The 24774-nt window shown below is 42.5% G+C and overlaps 2 protein-coding genes and 1 long non-coding RNA gene across 8 annotated transcripts; 2 read left to right on the forward strand and 1 right to left on the reverse strand.

Moving 5' to 3' along the window:
• Positions 1-1302: 1302 nt before the first annotated feature.
• LOC121187031 lies at positions 1303-12826 on the forward strand. Of its 4 annotated transcripts, none has more exons than XM_041046063.1 (11): positions 1303-1853; positions 2628-2770; positions 6169-6346; positions 6740-6834; positions 7612-7706; positions 8337-8553; positions 8946-9061; positions 9287-9398; positions 10139-10340; positions 10793-11104; positions 11270-12826. In XM_041046063.1, exons 3-11 carry the CDS (start codon positions 6234-6236, stop codon positions 11406-11408), a joined length of 1401 nt encoding a protein of 466 aa, XP_040901997.1. In that variant the 5' UTR covers positions 1303-1853; positions 2628-2770; positions 6169-6233; the 3' UTR covers positions 11409-12826. The 4 variants fall into 4 exon arrangements, with proteins under 4 accessions (XP_040901997.1, XP_040901998.1, XP_040901995.1 ...); XM_041046064.1 differs by having other exon boundaries at positions 1303-1848; XM_041046061.1 differs by lacking the exon at positions 2628-2770 and having other exon boundaries at positions 1304-1853.
• Positions 1681-15639, reverse strand: LOC121187034. Its single transcript, XR_005894568.1, has 3 exons — positions 15553-15639; positions 8636-8640; positions 1681-1757 (listed from the first exon to the last, which is right to left on the reverse strand). It is a non-coding gene; the product is annotated as an uncharacterized LOC121187034 (long non-coding RNA).
• On the forward strand, positions 15475-24731 carry si:zfos-464b6.2. Of its 3 annotated transcripts, none has more exons than XM_041046066.1 (10): positions 15475-15644; positions 17216-17395; positions 17823-17917; positions 18687-18781; positions 19410-19626; positions 20019-20134; positions 20351-20462; positions 22625-22826; positions 23054-23365; positions 23595-24731. In XM_041046066.1, the coding sequence occupies exons 2-10, from the start codon at positions 17283-17285 to the stop codon at positions 23731-23733; spliced, it is 1401 nt and encodes a 466-aa protein (XP_040902000.1). In that variant the 5' UTR covers positions 15475-15644; positions 17216-17282; the 3' UTR covers positions 23734-24731. The 3 variants fall into 3 exon arrangements, with proteins under 3 accessions (XP_040902000.1, XP_040902001.1, XP_040902002.1); XM_041046067.1 differs by having other exon boundaries at positions 15475-15639; XM_041046068.1 differs by lacking the exon at positions 15475-15644 and adding an exon at positions 16829-17107.
• Positions 24732-24774: the final 43 nt, after the last annotated feature.

Below are 24774 nucleotides of genomic sequence, written 5' to 3' on the forward strand. Positions count from 1 at the left end.
GCTGCTGTTTGTCTACAATGATCCATTTCTAACACGTTTAATGTTCCACTCTGCTTCAGATACATGTTGGATTAATATTCTCTGCAGACTGTGATGTAAATAATTACCAATTATGACAGCTTTATGCTTCTGTGCTCTGTTTCCTATCATAACTGTAATCTGCTGAGCACACGGTATCCACTAACTGTTCTGGGATCTGAATGCTGTCCCTCTAACATCGTCCATTGTCCACTTCCTGTTTGTATCCTGTTCTATATGCTGCATGTCCTTCTCCTCTCCTCCATTCCCAGCTGTCCTCTCTCCCTCCTCTTCCTCCTATCTTCCTCCTCTTCCTCCTTTCACCCAGCCCGGCCCTCAGCAGGAGGGTCCCCCATCTGAGCCAGGTCCTGCTCGAGGTTTCTTCCTGTTCAAAGGGAGTTTTTCTTGCCACTGTCACCTTAAGTGCTGATCTGGGGTCAGACTCTGGGTCTCTGTAAAGTGCTTTGAGACAATTTTGATAGTGGAAGGCGCTATATAAATAAAAATTGAAGAGTGAATTTGTAACTACAAATTTTCTGTCAGTCCATCAATGAGCACGTTTATTAGAATTAAATTGGATCAGAGTCACAATCAAAGCAAGTTTCAGATGATTTCAGCTGCTGTCAGAAGGAGAAGAAAAGAGAAACAAACCTCAGAGCCATGAAAACATCTGATCTTTCCACCCAACCATTATTTTCTTTATGAGTGAAAGCCTCTGTTATTGTGGCAGTAGTTGACCTGTCCTTGTCTCGAAAGCTGAAAAATGACCCTGAACTTTTCTTCTTGTCCCTCAGTAACAGCTGCCTTCTTGTTCTCCAGATGCACAGGATGTTGTTACAGAGCACAGAGGATGTGTGTGACGTACAAGCAACACGACGTACACACAACACAGGCTTCCCCTCAGATAAGTCCCACACTCACATGTATGTGTGCGGTTCCTTGTATCTGAAAGCCGTTAGGATCACAGATAACACCACAGGTTTCATAGTCATCCACTTGATGCTGAGAGATTTTATGCTCCCAGTGATAGATGACTGATTGATTTTAAATTCACACACGTTCGACACACCTTGAACAATCATGATTCACTGTAAAGGCAGGTGGTGTGTGAGTGTGTGTTATATTACACGTACTGAAGATAATTTCTTTGGAACAGAAGTTTGCACTGAACGTGTTCTCCATTCCCACAGTTACAAAGCACTTTGTGCTGAGCCAACATGTAAATCAGCCAAAACTGTCTGGACCAAACCCACCTGACAAGAATTTCTATCATTTCAGACCCTAAACTGTCTACGTATTCATACTCATTCATAAGATTTATGTGTTTTACAGTTTGCGTTCTCGGCACAATAAAACATAACTGAGTAAACAGCTGAAGAGTTTTGATAACAGCACGTAGCCGTTTATCTAGTCTATTCCACACTGCATGGTGACAGTTATGTCTCAGAATTAACTCTCATTAAAAAAATTGTGTGTGAATTTTGAAAAAGCTTCAAAGTTCAACAACAGTGAACAGGTTCTGTAACATGACAATAAAATAAAAATTAAGATTTGCAGCCTTGGGTTCATATCACATCTGAAACTTCTTCCTCTTCCTCCTCTGCCTGCAGCCTGTTGAACGCACCTCCGGCTGCAGACGACAGTTTGCTTTCAGATCAATCAGTAAAAGATGTGCAGATAACAGTCGGTGATCGAGCGGGACGCCACTGAGCGCTGTGGATGTATCTGACCAACTGAAGCTACTTTTTGGGCGTAATTCCTCCTTTAGCAGCCGGAAATGAAACATTCCAGACATCTGATTTTATCGAGATGTGCGTCTGCATGAGAAATGTAAGGTACGTTCTCTTTCTCTAAATAATATTTCAATTCCTATTTGCAGGTGCAGTAAAACTGTAATAAAAAGTTTGAGTGGGAGCCTCAGACAGCCAGCCTCTCACTGAGCGCGGTCACTGTGCCACAGAGAGTGGACATTTTGACCCACGGTGAATTCAATATTTCACTGTGATCTGTTCCGGATCTGTTTCAGCTTTTAATGTGAAAAGCTAAATTTTCTTACTTACAGTAAACACGTTGACATGACAGTTCTATAGAATATCTGTTGTTCTATAACGTGAAACTCGTGTTTGAATGAGGATTATCTGAGAAAAATGAGTGTCCCACAGTTTGATGGTGGAGTTTTTGATGTTAGTAGATGGTGTGGGTTTTGTAAACGTCTCTCAGACCCGCACTGTCGATTCCTCCATGTTTTATCACATTACCCCGCAAACTTCCACCATGTCTCCAAAGCAAGAAGAAGAAGAACCTTCATCAGACTGTGACTCATTTTCCTCAGTTTATCAGTTTTACTTTTCCTCATTCAAACCTTTCAAAGGTTAAGTTACCAGGTTATGACCATTTAACTTCTCACCTTATATCTTCAGACGCTTCACAGGAGATTATAAGGAGATAAACAGTTATTGTTATGATAAGAAACGTTTCTGATTATTACAGGATCCGTTTCTCTGTCGTAATAATGTGAAATGTCTTATTATAACAATAAACGTTGTTTACACGTGAACTACACATTCTGACGTTAAGCTGGCCCGTTTGTCGTTGCATGGCACCGGTAGGCTTCCGTACGCGCAATGATTGCGCACATCTTTTTGCTGGAACGTGTGTGCGTGTGCTGCGAAGAGCTCGGATCCAACAAACACTGAGGCCTGAGGAACTCCACAGCAGCCCAGTTGGACCGTCCGTACACTTTGACACTGATGTGTGTGAACTGTCTCCTCTCTGTCTTTATGTGTAATAACTACATAATAAATACACAAGTTTCTCTTCTCTCTCTCTCTCTCTGTGTGTGTGTGTGTGTGTGTGTGTGTGTGTGTGTGTGTGTGTGTCAGAGAGAGAGAGAGAGAGAGAACAAGTGTCAAGTGTTTTTACTTTCATTTTTTAACCCTTTCATACATAGAGGTCACTTCAGTGGACAGCTATTCAAAAGCTGTTCTTTTGTGTATGCATGGGCTTTATTGTTATAGTCTCATATCAGCCAACACGGTGGATGCTTGTGCACCAAAGCAACAAATGCCAACAGATGCCATGATGCTTCTTGCACACGAAAAATAAGTATGTCTGCATGCAGTGCCTTGTGTGCTGGATGCTTTGCCAATTGCCATACAAGATGGAAGGGAAGTGGAGATGAGCAGGACATTATTATGTGAGAGGACGATATCAAATCAGAGGGGAGACATTTGTACACCGCGCAGACAATGTTGTGAGAAAACATCAGATTAGTAGCATTAAAATATTTTTATATCATAGTTTTCACGCAGAATGGACATGTTTGTAACTCCACGACAAAAAGGTTCATAAACAAAATTTCAATTGTATTTTTTTTTCATGCCTAAAGAGGGATAAAAACACTGGAAAATCATAACTGAGGTGTTCATAATTCATGTATGAAAGGGTTAAATTTCTATCCACAGCACTTTACAGTTCACCTATTCACACACACACACACACACCCTGATGTGGGGAGCTGTTAGGTAATATTACACATACTGAAGAGTTCACTTTCCACTGAACCTGTTCTCCATCAAACAAAGCACTGTGTGTCTAGACAAATAATTTTAGAGCAGAGCCAACATACATGTTGGCCAGAACATGTATGTTGGACCGTCCATACATTTTGACACTGATGTGTGTGAACTGTCTCCTCTCTGTCTTCAGGCTTTATGTGTAATAACTAATGCTCAGTAAAGAGGAAGTGTGAAACACTAAACATCTGAAGTTAGGATCAGAGCTTCTTCTAAAAACAACAGCCCGCTGCCCAGACAGACACTGATAGTTCCTCCTGTTCATACCAGCCATTCAAAGATTCCTGTTTGTTCTAAAAAATCTTATAATGGCTAAAATGACATGGAGGAATAAAACCTCTTTCAGTGTGAGTGAAGTTGTAAGACAGGCTGAGCTTTAAGTGAGTGGGACTTTACTCTCTCTGTCAGAACCACTCACGTGTACTGAAGTGAAACCAGAGTCAAATTGTGCACAGCTTACATCAGTTCCAGTTTCTCAGTGCCAGTGCCCCTGAGCTGCCCTTTCTATGCATCTCCTTCAGGGCGCCTTATTTAAGCTGCTTTAGTCTCTTTGCCGGCCACTTTGCAACTTCCCCTCCAGTTCCAGTATCATGTCTGTTGTCACTGATGTCTGCTCTGTTCTGTATCTTCGAGGAGGGTATTTGCTGCTGCCCTCCCTGCCCTAGGCTTTCTACATATGCACATGGAAGAGCAGGAAGGTCCCAGAACAGAGCCATATCTCCAAAATATGACTTACTGCAATTTTGCAATGATTGGAATGGAACTTTTTCTTTGACCAAAGTGGTGCTGACTGAACCAGAGCTCATTTCAGTGTGAGCTGTGGGCTGTGGCATGACTTGTATTTCTAAGACCTGTCACTATTGGCTTTATTCCTGCTGGCACATGCATAACAATGAAAACTTTAAGTCCACCACCTGAAGCATCCATCCATCAACTCTACTGAGCTCAACACACTGAGTGAAGCTGCGACTTCAAGCCTCCAGCGATGAGATATTGTAAATACTTTGTGTTGTTGCAGTGCTCACTTTGCACCATTTAGCACTCTGTCAAGTGTGTTCGAGTGTATCAACTTCACTCTCTTCCCTCTTACACCAGCACACCTGCACCAGTCAGTGGTTTTACAGCAGCAGTGAGTGAGATGTTTCGATGCCGTGTGAAAGATGTTGTTCCTTTCAGACTTTTTTTGGAGTCTAAAAACAGGAGTGTGAACCCTGGACTTGCATTCATTGGCTGTCCAGAAACATGACTCTAAATGAATGCAAATGTTGCTCTGTGTCTGCCGAATGTGAAAATGTTTTTGTGAACACTTTTTACCATAATTGCTTGACGACATGATAATTTCACAGTGTCGTTTTTACACATTAATCCAGTGCTGAAAAAAGGCTGTTTTTGTTGTTTGATCTTTGTTAAATCTGTTGCAGCAAACCAAGACTGGGTCCATGCAAAGATTCACTGAGTATTTACAGAATCTTCAGGCTGATGTTTGTCTTTGGATTTGAATACATTTTATCATGTAGAACTAGTTTCACCATCACCATCGTGTGTCAGAGATAAAAGGAGGAAAGACGAGGGCACTGACCACGTCCTGCCAAAAGCACATTCACTCAAACTTAGGTTTTCTTTCCTTTTTCATTGTCATTCATTCAGTTTAGTCAGACTTCAGAGTTTTATTTAACGTTTCATTGCACTTGTCTCTCATCCACCTCCCATGATGCAGTATGAAGTGAAGTGGCAAAAAAAAGAAACAGGAACTGTTATCTAAGAGCACACCACCAAAAAACTGTGAACCAGTTTTACAAACTCACAAAGCTCAGCACTGGAACCGACAGCCAGTCGTCCACAGTTTCTCTTATTTTACACCCTCTTTCTGTTACAAGCAGTTTATGGATTCATCACAATCAGAATCAAGTTTATTGGAAGTTTGTTCCTACACATAAGGAATTTTCATTTCAGTAGATCTTTATTTCTGCTCTTTTTTAAGACAGACTTGAAAAAGTGTTGACCTGTCCTTTAAACACAGAGCACAGGACACATTAAAGGATGATCTAAATTATATTTGTTTTTTTTCTGTGCTGGGACTCATCAACATTAGTTAGGAGGTAACACAGTGCTGATGGTCTGAATGTAGCCCAGGGCCAGAGGAAGAGAGTCTGCTGTCCCGCTGTCCCGCTGTCCTGCTGTCCTGCTGTCCTGCTGTCCTCCTGTCCTCCTGTCCCGCTGTCCCGCTGTCCTCCTGTCCTCCTGTCCTGCTGTCCTGCTGTCCTGCTAGCAACGGCAGCTGAGACTCGTGGTTATTGTCTGTGAATGTGGCTGTGAGGGACTGTGCTCTCATTAAAAACTGCCTCATAGTTTTTTTGTAAGCAACTTGTTACAGCTCACAGTTTTTTTGTTGAGTGAAATAACATCACCCTCCCCAAAACAACATGTTTACATTCAAGTGCCAAAGAAACCAGGAGGAGGAAAGCAGGTGGTGATGTTATAGAGACAGAGCATTGGACTTTACCACTGTTTGACAGTCAGTGTTGTTTCTTTTAACCATGACCATGAATTTCTCCTTTACCTCCTGCTTGTCCAGGTTTCCCCACCTGGATCCAGGAGACACACCTGAGCCGAAACCAACAGAACTGAGACAGCGTGTTTATGAAGGGCCACATTCAGCAGCAGGTGAAAATGCCCCGACGGTTGAATCCCCCTGGTCGTGTCACCATCACCATCACCGTCTTCCTTCTCATTGGGCCGTATGGGATATACAGGTGGGTGAAATCACTCGTTTGAGCTGCTTCAGTGTGACAATGAGTCAAATGTCCTAAGTACATTCAGATAATTCTATGGGAGCGATATGGGGCTAATACTGATGCAGTGGCAGGAGAGGGAAAGACACAGAAGCATTGTTGTAGAACATGTAGTTGCAGTGTCAGCGTGTTTCATGATGGGGAGCAGTTTGTTCAGTGAGCTCCTCGCCTCTCACGCCTCCAGGTTCTGGACAGTGATGGTCCCGGCCTGATGAATGACTTTATCCATCTCTGTTGCACCTAAATGAACAGGCTTCATAATCAGCTTCCCCCTCACTGTTTCAATCCAAAAACCTGTTGTTGCATCATGTGACTTCACCCAAATCACCTGTTGTTGATCTGCATGTCCAACAGGATCCACCAGTCCTTGCTCCAGATCAGACTAAGTACTGAACCTCAGATCAAAGTGCAACCCACAGTGCCTCCTCAGTGTGCTGCAGGAAAACTGGGTAAACTAACCTCTGATGAATTCTGTTCACTGTTGAGTGTTTTAGGAAATGTCTTCATCTGATCTGTTCTCAAGAAACCTTCCTCTTCATGTTCTCCTCGACTGTTGCTTATTATCTCAAGTCATATTTCCTGTTCCATGCACTGCTCTCTCATGATTATTATAAAGTTCCGTTTTTCATTTTTACACCCATCACCCGTTTAAAACATCTTCAAAATTAGGTCAGGTTACCAACCACTTTTGTAATAAGTGGTTAGGTTACTAACCACTTATTACAAAAGTGGTTGTAATAAGTGGTTAGGATCCTAACCACTTCTTACAAAAAAAAAAAACACAACATAATCCAGGCAGCAAACACATTTTCCTCAGAACATTCAGTATTTTGCAAAACACATTTAAAGGACATGAAGCTAATTTCCGAGAGTCAGGGTTGATTCCTCTGGATAATAAATTGTACTCACCAGTGTTTGTAGTTTGGATCATTTCTATTGATTATCGTAGTTTGTTCTCACCCAGTTTGTATCTGATAACTGGGAAGATGGTGACAAGCAGTGAGACGATCAGTCAGGATGTAAACAAGCCTACAGCTGATCTAAATGATCTAAATCACTTCAGACTGAAAGTGAAGGCACAGTTACCTTTCACAAAAAGTAACTGGTGCCTTTGGCATTTTATTTGCTGTTGCTGCAGAGTGAGTGCAAAGAAATGAGCAGCTTATTAACTTTACAGGAAAAACTCCCGCTGCCAAGCACCAAGTTGACCATTTTCACTCCTGCAGTTTCTCAGGGGGAAAAGATGTCTCTCGTATCAGTCAACACGACGAAGACGTTGCTGGTATCAGCCTATCAGGAGCACCGCAGAGGAAACAAGGAGGTCAGTGACGAGAGCAGGGCACCAACTCTGCAACACCACAACAATGCAGCTGGGTTCAGTGTCCATAGAGACAGGAAACACTTTAAAGTTAAAGCAAGGTCATGATTATAAAATGAAATGTCTGATATTAAAGAAGGTGCAAGATGCAGGGCATTTCCTTTGTGCTCACAAATAATGTCATGTAGGCCACATGCCAACACACTCAGAAACATTTTGATGGTGGTGTTGGTCTGTCGGCCTGCCACTGTGTCCCAGGCAGAAATACCTCAGTTAACCTTTAACTTGCCTTTAAAGTCTCAGCACAGACAGTGGAGGCACCCACAGAATGAATCTCCTTTCTCTTTCCTCTGACCTTGGCCATCAGTGCAGTGCAGGTTTCAAAGCCAATCAGTCAATCACTTGTATTGTACAGAGTCTTTCATACAGGCAAGAAGAAAAAGTGTAATAATATTAATGAAACAATAAAATAGATGAAGGAAAATAAAAAATATTAAAAAAAACAATAATAATAATAATAAAAGGAGAAAATGTCATAGTAACCATGAGAGAGTAAAAACAAATACCATGACAAACAGGTTTTCCGTGGCCTCCCTCTCTCTAATATCATCCTCATTCTTGTCTCCGGTTCAGGTTCGTGTTATTGCAGTGGTGCAGAGGAGCGAGGCAGTCGACTACCACTGCCTCCTCTGTTGTCAGGATCAACTGCACATCTCAAACGGTGTCTGCAGTATCCACACGGACCACTTTGACTTTGCATATGGGACAGCAGACATCATGTGTCCTCTCCCCTCAGCCTGTGAGACTGTGTCTCATATCACTGTGATCTCTGCTGCAGCCAAGACTGAAGGTACTGAGAGAGTCCACACACCAGGGTGTTAGGCGTGCTGACAGCGTGGTTCAGAGAGGCAGAGTCAGGCTGTCAGTCTGACTGACTCTGGCTCCACCTGCTGGTCAAAGTTTTCACTTGTGTTTTCAAATATGTCAACATCTCTCACATGGCACCAGATTTTGTACAGACATTTGTGGCGTCCAGCTGACGAACCTTAATGACTCTGCCGCCACCATGAAGTATACATTTGTGGTTTTGAACATCTCAACAACTACTTGATTATTTGCATTGAAATTTGAAGTCCAAACCCCAAAGATATTCAGTTCAGCCCATTTTATACATACCTGGAGTTTCAGGTAGAGTTCAGTGATTGTCTGTGGCGTCTTTGGTTCTTTTCTGTGGCCCCTTAGATAAACTGGACAAAGAGTTTATAGAGGTGAAGAACCAGAAGCCGGAAAGTGACTCCTTTCCTCACAACTTCACCGTCTGCCTCTCCACCATGTTCGATTTCACCAACGCTCTGCAGGTAACACTGATCCACCCCAGCTCCACTGGGGCAGAGGGCGCCCTAGTTGGCAGCCCTCTGCCCCAGTGTCTCTGGTGCATGTGCATGCTTTGTGTGTGTGTTTTGTTCTTTAGGTGTGGGTAAAATTCAGAGAGTAATTTCTCCCGGTTGGGAACAACTTGAGGGGCAACAAAGGATTAAAATTTAAATAAAATAAAAATTCTATGTGTGTGTGTTTAACTGAAGCTGGTCCAGGGTTTGGAAATGCTGCAGTTACTGGGAGTGGACCGAGTTGTCATCTATAAGACCAGCTGCAGCCCTGAAGTACAGCTCATACTGGACTACTACACCCACAAAGGTGAAGTATGTTTTATTTTAAAGTCGGTACTGACGGTGCAAGCATCCATCCATGTTTCTGTACTGGCTCTCTCTGCATCACTGTGTGCACAATATGAGCAGAGCTGCCACTGACTTTCTCCCTCCAGCTCCCCGGGAAGAATCAGAGGAAGTTCATGGATTTCCTACGATGATAAAAAGCTTGTTCCAGTGTTTCCTGCCAGGGACAAAAGTAGAAGTGAACAATACTTTCCAGGCCCACAGCAGCAGTGTGTTGCTTGGCTGAAAACCATGCCTTTTTCTCTTTGACAGTGGAAACCAGTTGTTTTCCAGTCTGAAGACACTGATACCAATATCAACATGATTGGCCGATCATGTGTGGCCTGCCAGCCCCAGACTATCCAACATCCACAAATCTTCTTGCCCTTGAACTGGATGTATATTTGTGTGTAGAGTGGGTTTAGCAGAGCTTCAGCAGCTGCCTGCTCCTCTCAGGCTGCTTCAGCGCTACTTTCACAGTGCACTGAACCATGTAATCCAAGTCCCACAAACACAAACACAAGCTACTGTGTCAGAACAACAGTGTGTGCTGCATCACTTCCTGTTGCATCATGTGTCGGGCTCTAATTCTGGCACAGGCATGGCTGACTAACAGTGAAAACTAACACAGAATGTAAATGCATTGAAAAGCTATTGCTGAGAGATTCCAGCCATTAATAGCATCAAAAACGTGTTTCTCTCATTTTCCCGATGTCTCCTCAGGTTTAGTGGAGGTGATTTCTTGGCCTGTGTCCAGATTTCTGAAGGTATCTCGAGGCTGGCTGCCTGAAGTGGATCCAGGTGACATCCACTACTTTGGCCAGATTCCTGCTCTCAGTGACTGTGTCTACAGATACATGTACCTGTCCAAATACGTGGCCTTGCATGACATTGACGAGCTCATACTGCCCCAGTCAGTCGACAGGTAGCGTTGTAGTAGACACACGGAATGAGACAAAGGTCTTTTCATAAATCAGCCTTTAGCTCTGCCAATTTCTGAGCATTCATTTCACCTTTTCACCAAGGCAATAAAAATATGTCAGTGAAAACACACAGGATAAAATAAAGCAGGAAATACATCAACCAGCATTTATACCAGTGTTGATGCAGTTCTGTACATATCATTTGTAATAAATATTCTTTTTGGTAAAGTTATAAATAATTAAAGGATAAACATCTTTATGTCAGAAAGCATTTTTTTCTGTTTGTTTCCTCCATAGAGCTACTTGTTATACTTCCCTGTGTAATTATAATTATTCACAGGTTATTTATGCTTCATAGGAGCATGAAGGCTTTCAACTTCATCAGCTCCTTATAAGTTGTTAACGAGTGGTTTAAATGTTTTTCTTTGTTTTGTTTTTATCGTTGTGTTCCCAGCTGGTTGGAGTTGTTGCCACTGCTGGAGACGAAATATGGAGCTGACCTGTGTTACATGTTTGAAAATAACGTGTTCCCCAACACCATGCAGCCTCATTCCAAAACCCTGCCAAGCCTCTGGCCCAATGTGTCCGGGGTGGACATCCTGGCTCACCTGTACCAGGAGCCTGTCATTAAGGAGACTTTTAGCTTAAACTTCAAGATCATTGTCAACCCCCGCGTTGTGTACACTCCCACCGTCCATGGATTGCTGGCCTCAGAGAAAGGCTGCGCCTGGGTTGACAGGAATATGGCGCGGATGTACCACACAAGGTAGACTTTTGCTTGTGCACTTCCTAATCAGACCATGTGTGTGACTGCACTGTTTTTGACTGGATGATGTGAGACAGTTCCTCCACATTGTTGGTTCAGGTAGCTGCAGGAAAATGCTCAGTAAAACAAAGTGATGAGTGATGTCTCTGCTTTGTCTCTGTGCAGAGCTCCGAAACAACCCGACCTGAGCCCAGACCAGCTGATCTATGACGACAGACTGATGAGCTACAGCGCCCGCCTCATACCAGCTGTAAGTACCGTGCTCAGTAAGAGTGGACTTCTACCAAAGGGCAGCAAACAGTAGCCACTGTTCATGTGTGTCATAGACTGTATATGAAAAGCTGTGTGTGTACACTCCTGTACTGTACTATCCTTGTGAGAAACAATCTGACATTTGGGAAGTGAGGGAATTTTGTCCATTCAAGACTTGATTTTCTGGCTAAGGATCCTTCTAGACATGTTTCAAGACACAAAAATACTCTTTGAATAATGTTTAGTGTGTGATGTGGTTTTTCCACAAAAAAAAGTTCTGTTACCTCCTTTAAAACTTGGTTTTTACAGTTATTATGAAATAATCAGTGTGTGTGTGGTTGTTGGTGTATGTGTCTAAGTCTAAACCCATAACCATGTATGTGTGTGTGTGCTGAGACTAATCTGTCTCCTAAAACTCAGGACGTGGACTTAAAAGAACCAAGAAGCTTCATCTTTTCAACACAGGGAGAGGAATTATTCCACAGGGATTTATGTTTGAATCATTTAAGAGAAGATAAAATACACCTTTATTGGACCCACAATTGGGAAATTGCATTTAATTGCATTTAAATTGCATTTAATTGCCTGATGTACGTGGATTTTTCTTGGAGATCTAACTGTATGTGAATGAGCGTAGAGATTCTTGAAGGTCACATCCTCACGCTAACATGGTCTCTCAGAAAGCTTCATGCACTTCATCTTCAAAAAACGCTTGAAGATGCACAGAACTGACTTGCACAGTAAACAGCACTGGTCAAGTGGCTGAGTAAGGCCACAAGGGAGAAGTGACTGTGTTTGTGGGACAGTTCACACAGTATAGAAGACAGGAAATGAGGGAGAGAGAGATGGAGAATAAGACATAATAAAGGTATCTGACACTGGTTCATGGTGCTGCCCTCACAGACGTCGTTTGCAAAATATTTACATTTGTAAATGACTCGGTAAAATAATCAGATGGTTTTTTTAATGGAGCTTCCTTTTTGCACAAAAGGCGGTTTAGACTTCATGTGTCATGTCATGTCTGTCATTTCTGTCCTTGCTTCACTTGTTTGGGGTTTTTTTCAGCTTTATACTGGATCATTTTTCTTGGGTGATTGAAAAGTGATTAATTCTGTTTAGATTGATTTGAGAAGCAGGATTTTAAATGTTTGCAGACAGTGAAACATTTTTCTGTTTCAGATACACCACTTCAGTTTCAGTGAACGGACCTTTAAACTGATTTCATTTACTTTTCATAGGTTGATGTGATTTTAAAGGACAATCCATATGTAATGTTAGACCACAGAGTAAAGTGTGGTCAGCATTAGGACGTTTTGTACAAAGATGAAGGAAACATAAAGATAAACTTGAAACTGTTGCTGCATTTTTTTTTTATTAATTGAACTTTTGTTTATTAAGTTATTGTGGAGCATCACTATCTGGAGCAAATGCTGTTGTAAATGACCAATAAAGGGTTTGGACTGGAAGACAGTTACATTTCACATAGTATTTTTTTCATAAATGAATTTTAGTTTTGCAGACATTAAACAGGATCCTTGTCAAGAGACTTCAGGACGTCTTCCACATACTCTGAGCGTTTGTGCTGCGACAGCTTCATGTGAGCTACGTAACTCACGCACATTCTTCCGACCGCAGTCCGAGTAAATTTGTGTTTTTCCTGGATGACTGGACACAGCCAATCACCAGCACTTTTGGGCTTGGCACGCCAAACATGCTGCAAGCGTATTGGCTCACTGACATTGATGAGATTAACCCGTTAGGCATCGAAATTTGGTCTTGAACTAAATGACATTTTTCAAAACCCGGTAGTATCGAGGCAATCCAGTCGATACCCAGTCCTGCTCAGGAGAGAATGGATGGGGTTGGGGCAAAGGAGGTGGTTTAAAGGAGGTGGGTGTGTAAGTGGCTGTGACGAAGAGCTCCTCATCATGCACAGCGCCCCCTAGTTTGCTTTCATTTTGTGCAGAGCAATCCCTGCAAAGGTTGTTGAGATATTTCACTGTGGATCAAAGTTTTGAACCAATACACCAGCTGGCTGATATTTGGTGCAGATATTAGCTGTCATCATACATGTTTAACTTCTAACCAAACGTGCTGAAGTTCCGGTTGCTGTGGGACAAACTCTTTGAAAGGAACAAAGAAAATTAGCGCACACACTTTCAGCAAAGAAGTTCACACAGTCAGTTCTCAGTGCCATGAGGCTGTGGAGTCCATCCTCTACTGTTCCTGTTTACTGTTGGCTTGTGTTACTGATGTATTCAGGCCTTTAGTGTTAACTTTGTGCTGACTGCAGTCTCTGGTTGGATTGTGTGTGATTATTTGTTGTTTACAGTCTGTCTGATTGTATTTCCTTCTTCAGTGCACCAGTTTCAATTCTGTCTCCTGTCAGGAGGCATCACCAGTCAGTACAAATATTTTTTTAATACATATTAAAATTAATCATTTTAGTCAATAAATTCCTACAAAACTGCACCTGAAGCCTGGAATGTAGTAAGTGAGTAAATATGTGTAGTTTAGTTTTTCCACCTCCTTGTAACAGTCACACAAAGTTGCTCTAAACTTCCAGTGATTCTCATCTGAAGCCACAGTTGCATGTTACACAAAGGTCTCAGATGATGAATAACGTAAATGTTACAGCTTTAATTCAAACACATTACAGAGCTTATTCAATAACAACACATTTCTCACTGTCTGCTAATGTCAAGCTAAAGAAGGAAAGCAGAGACATGGAGAGGTGCTGCCATCTAGTGGAAGCTTCCCTGAAATACACAAGTTTCTCTTCTGTGTGTGTGTGTGTGTGTGTGTGTGTGTGTGTGTGTGTGTGTGTGTGTGTGTGTGTGTGTGTCAGAGAGAGAGAGAGAGAGAGAGAGAGAGAGAGAGAGAGAACAAGTGTCAAGTGTTTTTACTTTCATTTTTTAACCCTTTCATACATAGTGGTCACTTCAGTGGACAGCTATTCAAAAGCTGTTCTTTTGTGTATGCATGGGCTTTATTGTTATAGTCTCATATCAGCCAACACGGTGGATGCTTGTGCACCAAAGCAACAAATGCCAACAGATGCCATGATGCTTCTTGCACATGAAAAATAAGTATGTCTGCATGCAGTGCCTTGTGTGCTGGATGCTTTGCCAATTGCCATACAAGATGGAAGGGAAGTGGAGATGAGCAGGACATTATTATGTGAGAGGACGATATCAAATCAGAGGGGAGACATTTGTACACCGCGCAGACAATGTTGTGAGAAAACATCAGATTAGTAGCATTAAAAATGTTTTTATATCATAGTTTTCACGCAGAATGGACATGTTTGTAACTCCACGACAAAAAGGTTCATAAACAAAATTTCAATTGTATTTTTTTTCATGCCTAAAGAGGGATAAAAACACTGGAAAAAATCATAACTGAGGTGTTCATAATTCATGTATGAAAGGGTTAAATTTCTATCCACAGCACTTTACAGTTCACCTATTCACACACACACACACACACCCTGATGTGGGGAGCTGTTAGGTAATATACATACTGAAGATTATTTCTTTGGAATAGAAGTTTCCGCTGAACCTGTTCTTCATATCATCAAACAAAGCTCTTTGTGTTTAGACAAATAATTTCAGAGCTGAGCCAACATGTACAATCAGCCAAAACTGTCTGGACCAAACCCACCTGACAAGAATTTCTATCATTTCAGACCCTAAACTGTCTACGTATTCATACTCATTCATAAGATTTATGTGTTTTACAGTTTGCGTTCTCAGCACAATAAAGCATAACTGAGTAAACAGCTGAAGAGTTTTGATAACAGCACGTAGCCGTTTATCTAGTCTATTCCACACTGCATGGTGACAGTTTTTATTCTTCTTATTAGAAGTAGTATTATATATAGTATAGTAGTATTTTATCTCTCTCTCTCTCTATATATATATAATAACTGTCATTTTGGATGTTATTGTTTTTCCTTTCCTCTTTCTTTGGTGAGATTACAGTTTTGTAATCAACAGCATGCAGCCATTCCATTTAAATTTACCAATGTCCAAACAAGGTTAGAGTCTAATGAAACTTCTTCCTCTTCCTCCTCTGCCTGCAGCCTGTTGAACACACCTCCGGCTGCAGACGACAGTTTGCTTTTAGATCAATCAGTAAAAGATGTGCAGATTACAGTCTGAGCGCTGTGGATGTATCTGACCAACTGAAGCTACTTTTTGGACGTAATTCCTCCTTTAGCAGCCGGAAATGGAACATTCCAGACATCTGATTTTATCGAGATGTGCGTCTGCATGAGAAATGTAAGGTACGTTCTCTTTCTCTAAATAATATTTCAATTCCTATTTGCAGGTGCAGTAAAACTGTAATAAAAAGTTTGAGTGGGAGCCTCAGACAGCCAGCCTCTCACTGAGCGCGGTCACTGTGCCACAGAGAGTGGACATTTTGACCCACGGTGAATTCAATATTTCACTGTGATCTGTTCCGGATCTGTTTCAGCTTTTAATGTGAAAAGCTAAATTTTCTTACTTACAATAAACACATTGACATGACAGTTCTATAGAATATCTGTTGTTCTATAACGTGAAACTCGTGTTTGAATGAGGATTAACTGAGAAAAATGAGTGTCCCACAGTTTGACCTTATCATGTAGAACCAGTTTCACCATCACCATCGTGAGCCAGAGGTAAAAGGAGGAAAGACGAGGGCATTGTCCACTTCCTGCCAAAAGCACATTCACCATTTAGGTTTTCTTTCCTTTTTCATTGTCATTCATTCAGTTTAGTCAGACTTCAGAGTTTTATTTTATTTTATTATTCAGACCTACCAGGAGGTTTGGTGAAGAGCCTTGCGAGCGTCCTTCCAGACTCGCTTGCAGCATTGCATGTGGGCTTGAACTGAAGGCACTGCGAGGTCTTTTTCCTCCTCGGGGACGAGGGGTGGCTGATAGCCTAGGGAGCATTCAAATGGGGACAAACTTGTAGCTGAGGAAACCAGTGTGAGTGTTATGGGCATACTCAATCCAGGGGAGATGAGTGGACCAGGTGGAAGGATTATGGGAGGAGAGGCAACAGAGTGCGGCTTCCAACTCCTGATTGGTTCGCTTGGTCTGACCATTGGACTGGGAGTGGAAACTGGTGCTGGGCGGTATACCGTTTTGCACCGAAAACCGGTTTTTATTTTTGTTATGATTTGAATTTTTCATATACCTGCAACACCGGTTTAAATGGCCTAAACGTGTCCGGAACGGTGCGCGGTGGTAAATTGTTTCACGGGAGACGTTTTTCATTGCTGCGCCGCTGAACACACATGGAACAGAGTATTAAAGGAGTTGTTGAGTGTGGTAAATATGGACAGGGGAAGTTCTGGACCAGAACTTGTTCCAGACGTTGAAGTAGAAGACCCAGAAGAACTTCTGCTGAAAAAAGGAGCAGTGTCTGTTGTCTGGAGGTACTTTGGGTTTAAAAGGTCGGACGTGGACCAAACAACCACATACTGCAAATGCTGTCGGGCTAAACTTGTCGCCAGAGGTGGTAACACAAGCAATTTGCTGCACCACCTTAGCCGTAAACATGCTCTGGAGTAACAAGAATGCTTTAAACTAAAATCATCGACCCAGGGAGTAATTCAATGTAGAACCGCCACTGGGGAGAAGGGTGGAGCGGGTGATGTGGTTTTGAAAACAAACCCACATCACCTGCATGACACCCACACATGCACACAGAGAAACAGCAGAGCTGCCTCATACCAAAACCAGGAGGAGGAAAGCAGGTGGTGATGTTATAGAGACAGAGCATTGGACTTTACCACTGTTTGACAGTCAGTGTTGTTTCTTTTAACCATGACCATGAATTTCTCCTTTACCTCCTGCTTGTCCAGGTTTCCCCACCTGGATCCGGGAGACACACCTGAGCCAAACAACCAACAGAACTGAGACAGCGTGTTTATGAAGGGCCACATTCAGCAGCAGGTGAAAATGCCCCGACGGTTGAATCCCCCTGGTCGTGTCACCATCACCATCACCGTCTTCCTTCTCATTGGGCCGTATGGGATATACAGGTGGGTGAAATCACTCGTTTGAGCCGCTTCAGTGTGACAATGAGTCAAATGTCCTAAGTACATTCAGATAATTCTATGGGAGCGATATGGGGCTAATACTGATGCAGTGGCAGGAGAGGGAAAGACACAGAAGCATTGTTGTAGAACATGTAGTTGCAGTGTCAGCGTGTTTCATGATGGGGAGCAGTTTGTTCAGTGAGCTCCTCGCCTCTCACGCCTCCAGGTTCTGGACAGCGATGGTCCCGGCCTGATGAATGACTTTATCCATCTCTGTTGCACCTAAATGAACAGGCTTCATAATCAGCTTCCCCCTCACTGTCCTCTTGAACTGTTCTGCAAATTTCAGTTTAAATTTCAGTCCAAAAACCTGTTGTTGCATCATGTGACTTCACCCAAATCACCTGTTGTTGATCTGCATGTCTAACAGGATCCACCAGTCCTTGCTCCAGATCAGACTAAGTACTGAACCTCAGATCAAAGTGCAACCCACAGTGCCTCCTCAATGTGCTGCAGGAAAACTGGGTAAACTAACCTCTGATGAATTCTGTTCGCTGTTGAGTGTTGTCTTCATCTGATCTGTTCTCAAGAAACCTTCCTCTTCATGTTCTCCTCGACTGTTGCTTATTATCTCAAGTCATATTTCCTGTTCCATGCACTGCTCTCTCATGATTATTATAAAGTTCCGTTTTTCATTTTTACACCCATCACCCGTTTAAAACATCTTCAAAGTTTGGTTAGGTTACCAACCACTTTTGTAATAAGTGGTTAGGTTACTCACCACTTATTACAAACTGTGATGACACCTGCTCTGCTTGTAGAACTTTGTGCTGGGTTAGGGTTTTTACAGAACCTGGATCCAGGATCAAACTGGCTTTTTGAATCTAGATCCTTTTGAGTCTTTTATCAAATGTGTCACATTCTGATATTTTGTTAATCAATAACCAGTTGGGGCTTATTTAATTTTTTTTTTTTCATCGTTCAGTTATGATAAGGTTGTACTCACCAGTGTTTGTAGTTTGGATCGTTTCTATTGATTATCATAGTTTGTTCTCACCCAGTTTGTATCTGATAACTGGGAAGATGGTGACAAGCAGTGAGACGATCAGTCAGGATGTAAACAAGCCTACAGCTGATCTAAATGATCTAAATCACTTCACACTGAAAGTGAAGGCACAGTTACCTTTCACAAAAAGTAAAGCCTCTGGCATTTTATTTGCTGTTGCTGCAGAGTGAGTGCAAAGAAATGAGCAGCTTATTAACTTTAAAGGAAAAACCATTTTCACTCCTGCAGTTTCTCAGGGGGAAAAGATGTCTCTCGTATCAGTCAACACGACGAAGACGTTGCTGGTATCAGCCTATCAGGAGCACCGCAGAGGAAACAAGGAGGTCAGTGACGAGAGCAGGGCACCAACTCTGCAACACCACAACAATGCAGCTGGGTTCAGTGTCCATAGAGACAGGAAACACTTTAAAGTTAAAGCAAGGTCATGATTATAAAATGAAATGTCTGATATTAAAGAAGGTACAAGATGCAGGGCATTTCCTTTGTGCTCACAAATAATGTCATGGAGGCCACATGCCAACACACTCAGAAACATTTTGATGGTGGTGTTGGTCTGTCAGCCTGCCACTGTGTCCCAGGCAGAAATACCTCAGTTAACTTTTAACTTGCCTTTAAAGTCTCAGCACAGACAGTGGAGGCACCCACAGAATGAATCTCCTTTCTCTTTCCTCTGACCTTGGCCATCAGTGCAGTGCAGGTTTCAAAGCCAATCAGTCAATCACTTGTATTGTACAGAGTCTTTCATACAGGCAAGAAGAAAAAGTGTAATAATATTAATGAAACAATAAAATAGATGAAGGAAAATAAAAAATATAAAAAAACAATAATAATAATAATAAAAGGAGAAAATGTCATAGTAACCATGAGAGATTAAAAACAAATACCATGACAAACAGGTTTTCTGTGGCCTCCCTCTCTCTAATATCATCCTCATTCTTGTCTCCGGTTCAGGTTCGTGTTATTGCAGTGGTGCAGAGGAGCGAGGCAGTCGACTACCACTGCCTCCTCTGTTGTCAGGATCAACTGCACATCTCAAACGGTGTCTGCAGTATCCACACGAACCACTTTGACTTTGCATATGGGACAGCAGACATCATGTGTCCTCTCCCCTCAGCCTGTGAGACCGTGTCTCATATCACTGTGATCTCTGCTGCAGCCAAGCCTGAAGGTACTGAGAGAGTCCACACACCAGGGTGTTAGGCGTGCTGACAGCGTGGTTCAGAGAGGCAGAGTCAGGCTGTCAGTCTGACTGACTCTGTCTCCACCTGCTGGTCAAAGTTTTCACTTGTGTTTTCAAATATGTCAACATCTCTCACATGGCACCAGATTTTGTACAGACATTTGTGGCGTCCAGCTGACGAACCTTAATGACTCTGCCGCCACCATGAAGTATACATTTGTGGTTTTGAACATCTCAACAACTACTTGATTAATTGCATTGAAATTTGAAGTCCAAACCCCAAAGATATTCAGTTCAGCCCATTTTATACATACCTGGAGTTTCAGGTAGAGTTCAGTGATTGTCTGTAGCGTCTTTGGTTCTTTTCTGTGGCCCCTTAGATAAACTGGACAAAGAGTTTATAGAGGTGAAGAACCAGAAGCCGGAAAGTGACTCCTTTCCTCACAACTTCACCATCTGCCTCTCCACCATGTTCGATTTCACCAACGCTCTGCAGGTAACACTGATCCACCCCAGCTCCGCGGGCGCCCTAGTTGGCAGCCCTCTGCCCCAGTGTCTCTGGTGCATGTGCATGCTTTGTGTGTGTGTTTTGTTCTTTAGGTGTGGGTAAAATTCAGAGAGTAATTTCTCCCGGTTGGGAACAACTTGAGGGGCAACAAAGGATTAAAATTTAAATAAAATAAAAATTTTATGTGTGTGTGTTTAACTGAAGCTGGTCCAGGGTTTGGAAATGCTGCAGTTACTGGGAGTGGACCGAGTTGTCATCTATAAGACCAGCTGCAGCCCTGAAGTACAGCTCATACTGGACTACTACACCCACAAAGGTGAAGTATGTTTTATTTTAAAGTCAGTACTGATGGTGCAAGCATCCATCCATGTTTCTGTACTGGCTCTCTCTGCATCACTGTGTGCACAATATGAGCAGAGCTGCCACTGACTTTCTCCCTCCAGCTCCCCGGGAAGAATCAGAGGAAGTTCATGGATTTCCTACGATGATAAAAAGCTTGTTCCAGTGTTTCCTGCCAGGGACAAAAGTAGAAGTGAACAATACTTTCCAGGCCCACAGCAGCAGTGTGTTGCTTGGCTGAAAACCATGCCTTTTTCTCTTTGACAGTGGAAACCAGTTGTTTTCCAGTCTGAAGACACTGATACCAATATCAACATGATTGGCCGATCATGTGTGGCCTGCCAGCCCCAGACTATCCAACATCCACAAATCTTCTTGCCCTTGAACTGGATGTATATTTGTGTGTAGAGTGGGTTTAGCAGAGCTTCAGCAGCTGCCTGCTCCTCTCTGGCTGCTTCAGCGCTACTTTCACAGTGCACTGAACCATGTAATCCAAGTCCCACAAGCACAAACACAAGCTACTGTGTCAGAACAACAGTGTGTGTGTTAACCAAGGGGGGAGTTATAGGTTTCAGCAGTGAGGATCACTTCCGCGTTCAAAAAGCTGCTGTTCCTCGGCTGCCGCTGGGGGCTGGCTCCAGAAGTGAGCAATTCTCCATTGACCCCCATGTTAAAATAGCCAACTTTACAGGCTAAAAAAACATATTTACAGCCTGGTACATTTTTTGTTTTTGGTCTCTATTGATAGTTTCCACCTGTATTGATACTTTCCACTGTGAGGGGGGTGAATTTTTTTGTACGCAACCGTTTTAGTGTTATTTAGGCTTAATAAATTAGGGCGTGGTTACGTTGAGTGACAGCTCCATAGACAGGCACTGGCAGTTAGCTCTTTGCTAAAGCATCGGCTGGGCTAGGCGGCTACCTCCAGCGGTTGACAGGGGCTGCAGTGTCCGTGTTTGTTTGTAACAATATGGCTTGTTGTAGTGTAGACTGTACTAACCGACCGTCGAAGGAGTCTGTGTTGCAGCTTTTTCGGTAAGTAAATTTCTCACTATTTTACCTGGATGTTTGCACTAATTAGCATGTATTAGCATATTTTGCCGCTGGCTAATGACTTCATTGCCGATTTCTGGTCGCTGCTGATACAGATAGAGGACCGGAGCAGCTAATGTTAGGAACGCTGTTGCGGTGTGTTCCGTGCTCTCAGAGTCCGTTTATTGCGGGAATACTAGGCTACAATTTTATTTCGTCTCATTTTTCTGTTTAAAAAGTCCGACATTGCATGGACAGAGCAGCTCCGTCAGTCAGCGGCTGCTGTGGTTTGTGTGCTGCTGTAACTGTAAGTGGATAGTGGGTGGAGGCAGCGGTGAAAGCCGGTAAATATGAAATATTTAACATTTTAATATATTATTATCATCATTATTTTTATCGTTATCATTATTAATAATGACAATAATAATAATAATAATGTTTTTAACTTTTTAATATATTTTATCAATATGAAATAATAATGATTGTTTCACAGTTAAATAACAGGCTAGAAATAAATTTCCGCCCACAACTCCACCAAACCCTGCAGCTCCACCTAAAACCTCTCTATCTGAAACAGTCATGTTTAAAACACAGCAGCAACATTATGATCTCTGTTGTATGCTGTGTGTCGCGGTTACACGGGGTCGAGCTAGTCGGGTCGGACTCGGGGACTGTCGTGTGGTGGATGTTAGCCTAACTGATTAGCCTTAGGCTAGCTCGGTTGCTCCGAGCTAAGTCGCCGGTTTCTCGGCCGGCTGACCCGTAGAGTAACCGTCTCTTCGCCAAATATGGAAAGTACACTCCCACTAAAATCCAAGATGGCGCAGCTCAAATACCCATGGTTTGGTCACAAAACCGACTCCCCGAAACCAATGGGTGACGTCACGGGTGCTACGTCCATGTCTTATACAGTCTATGGTGTTAACAGTGTGTGCTGCATCACTTCCTGTTGCATCATGTGTAGGGCTCTAATTCTGGCACAGGCATGGCTGACTAACAGTGAAAACTAACACAGAATGTAAATGCATTGAAAAGCTATTGCTGAGAGATTCCAGCCATTAATAGCATCAAAAACATGTTTCTCTCATTTTCCCGATGTCTCCTCAGGTTTAGTGGAGGTGATTTCTTGGCCTGTGTCCAGATTTCTGAAGGTATCTCGAGGCTGGCTGCCTGAAGTGGATCCAGGTGACATCCACTACTTTGGCCAGATTCCTGCTCTCAATGACTGTGTCTACAGATACATGTACCTGTCCAAATACGTGGCCTTGCATGACATTGACGAGCTCATACTGCCCCAGTCAGTCGACAGGTAGCGTTGTAGTAGACACACGGAATGAGACAAAGGTCTTTTCATAAATCAGCCTTTAGCCCTGTGAATTTCTGAGCATTCATTTCACCTTTTCACCAAGGCAATAAAAATATGTCAGTGAAAACACACAGGATAAAATAAAGCAGTAAATACATCAACCAGCATTTATACCAGTTCGAGTGGTTTAAATGTTTTTCTTTGTTTTGTTTTTATCGTTGTGTTCCCAGCTGGTTGGAGTTGTTGCCACTGCTGGAGACGAAATATGGAGCTGACCTGTGTTACATGTTTGAAAATAACGTGTTCCCCAACACCATGCAGCCTCATTCCAAAACCCTGCCAAGCCTCTGGCCCAATGTGTCCGGGGTGGACATCCTGGCTCACCTGTACCAGGAGCCTGTCATTAAAGAGATTTTTAACCACAACTTCAAGATCATTGTCAACCCCCGCGTTGTGTACACTCCCACCGTCCATGGATTGCTGGCCTCAGAGAAAGGCTGCGCCTGGGTTGACAGGAATATGGCACGGATGTACCACACAAGGTAGACTTTTGCTTGTGCACTTCCTAATCAGACCATGTGTGTGACTGCACTGTTTTTGACTGGATGATGTGAGACAGTTCCTCCACATTGTTGGTTCAGGTAGCTGCAGGAAAATGCTCAGTAAAACAAAGTGATGAGATAAGATTTGCGTTTTGTCCCGAACACATGCAGAAGAGAACAGGCTGGAGACGCACTGTGACTGTGATGTCTCTGCTTTGTCTCTGTGCAGAGCTCCGAAACAACCCAAACTGAGCCCAGACCAGCTGATCTATGACGACAGACTGATGAGCTACAGCGCCCGCCTCATACCAGCTGTAAGTACCGTGCTCAGTAAGAGTGGACTTCTACCAAAGGACAGCAAACAGTAGCCACTGTTCATGTGTGTCATAGACTGTATATGAAAAGCTGTGTGTGTACACTCCTGTACTGTACTGTACTGTACTGTACTATCCTTGTGAGAAACAATCTGACATTTGGGAAGTGAGGGAATTTTGTCCATTCAAGACTTGATTTTCTGGCTAAGGATCCTTCTAGACAAGTTTCAAGACACAAAAATACTCTTTGAACACGCTTTGAATAATGTTTAGTGTGTGATGTGGTTTTTCCACAAAAAAAGTTCTATTACCTCCTTTAAAACTCTTAAAATTGCCGTTGTTACGGTTGTTATATAATCAGCGTGTGTGTGGTTGTTGGTGTATGTGTCTAAGTCTAAACCCATAACCAGAACTTTACAGAAGAAAAATGTGGAGAATAAGACATAATAAAGGTATCTGACACTGGTTCATGGTGCTGCCCTCACAGACGTCGTTTGCAAAATATTTACATTTGTAAATGACGAGGTAAAATAATCAGATGGTTTTTTTAATGGAGCTTCCTTTATGCACAAAAGGCGGTTTAGACTTCATGTGTCATGTCATGTCTGTCATTTCTGTCCTTGCTTCACTTGTTTGGGGTTTTTTTCAGCTTTATACTGGATCATTTTTCTTGGGTGATTGAAAAGTGATTAACTGTTAAGATTGATTTGAGAAGCAGGATTTTAAATGTTTGCAGACAGTGAAACATTTTTCTGTTTCAGATACACCACTTCAGTTTCAGTGAACGGACCTTTAAACTGATTTCATTTACTTTTCATAGGTTGATGTGATTTTAAAGGACAATCCATATGTAATGTTAGACCACAGAGTAAAGTGTGGTCAGCATTAGGACGTTTTGTACAAAGATGAAAGAAACATAAAGATAAACTTGAAACTGTTGCTGCATTTTTTTTTTATTAATTGAACTTTTGTTTATTAAGTTATTGTGGAGCATCACTATCTGGAGCAAATGCTGTTGTAAATGACCAATAAAGGGTTTGGACTGGAAGACAGTTACATTTCACATAGTATTTTTTTCATAAATGAATTTTAGTT

Source organism: Toxotes jaculatrix, chromosome 9, assembly GCF_017976425.1.
Source record: "Toxotes jaculatrix isolate fToxJac2 chromosome 9, fToxJac2.pri, whole genome shotgun sequence".
NCBI lineage: Eukaryota > Metazoa > Chordata > Actinopteri > Toxotidae > Toxotes > Toxotes jaculatrix.

Excerpts from the sequence above, each read along its gene's own strand:
- si:zfos-464b6.2 (XM_041046066.1), top strand. The coding sequence starts at position 17,283 with ATGAAGGGCCACATTCAGCAGCAGGTGAAAATGCCCCGACGGTTGAAT. Across the intron at positions 18,782-19,409 it reads ACCGCAGAGGAAACAAGGAG|GTTCGTGTTATTGCAGTGGT; the intron begins GTCAGTGACGAG and ends TCTCCGGTTCAG. Across the intron at positions 20,463-22,624 it reads GGACTACTACACCCACAAAG|GTTTAGTGGAGGTGATTTCT; the intron begins GTGAAGTATGTT and ends ATGTCTCCTCAG.
- LOC121187031 (XM_041046063.1), top strand. The coding sequence starts at position 6,234 with ATGAAGGGCCACATTCAGCAGCAGGTGAAAATGCCCCGACGGTTGAAT. Across the intron at positions 9,062-9,286 it reads ATTTCACCAACGCTCTGCAG|CTGGTCCAGGGTTTGGAAAT; the intron begins GTAACACTGATC and ends GTTTAACTGAAG. Across the intron at positions 9,399-10,138 it reads GGACTACTACACCCACAAAG|GTTTAGTGGAGGTGATTTCT; the intron begins GTGAAGTATGTT and ends ATGTCTCCTCAG.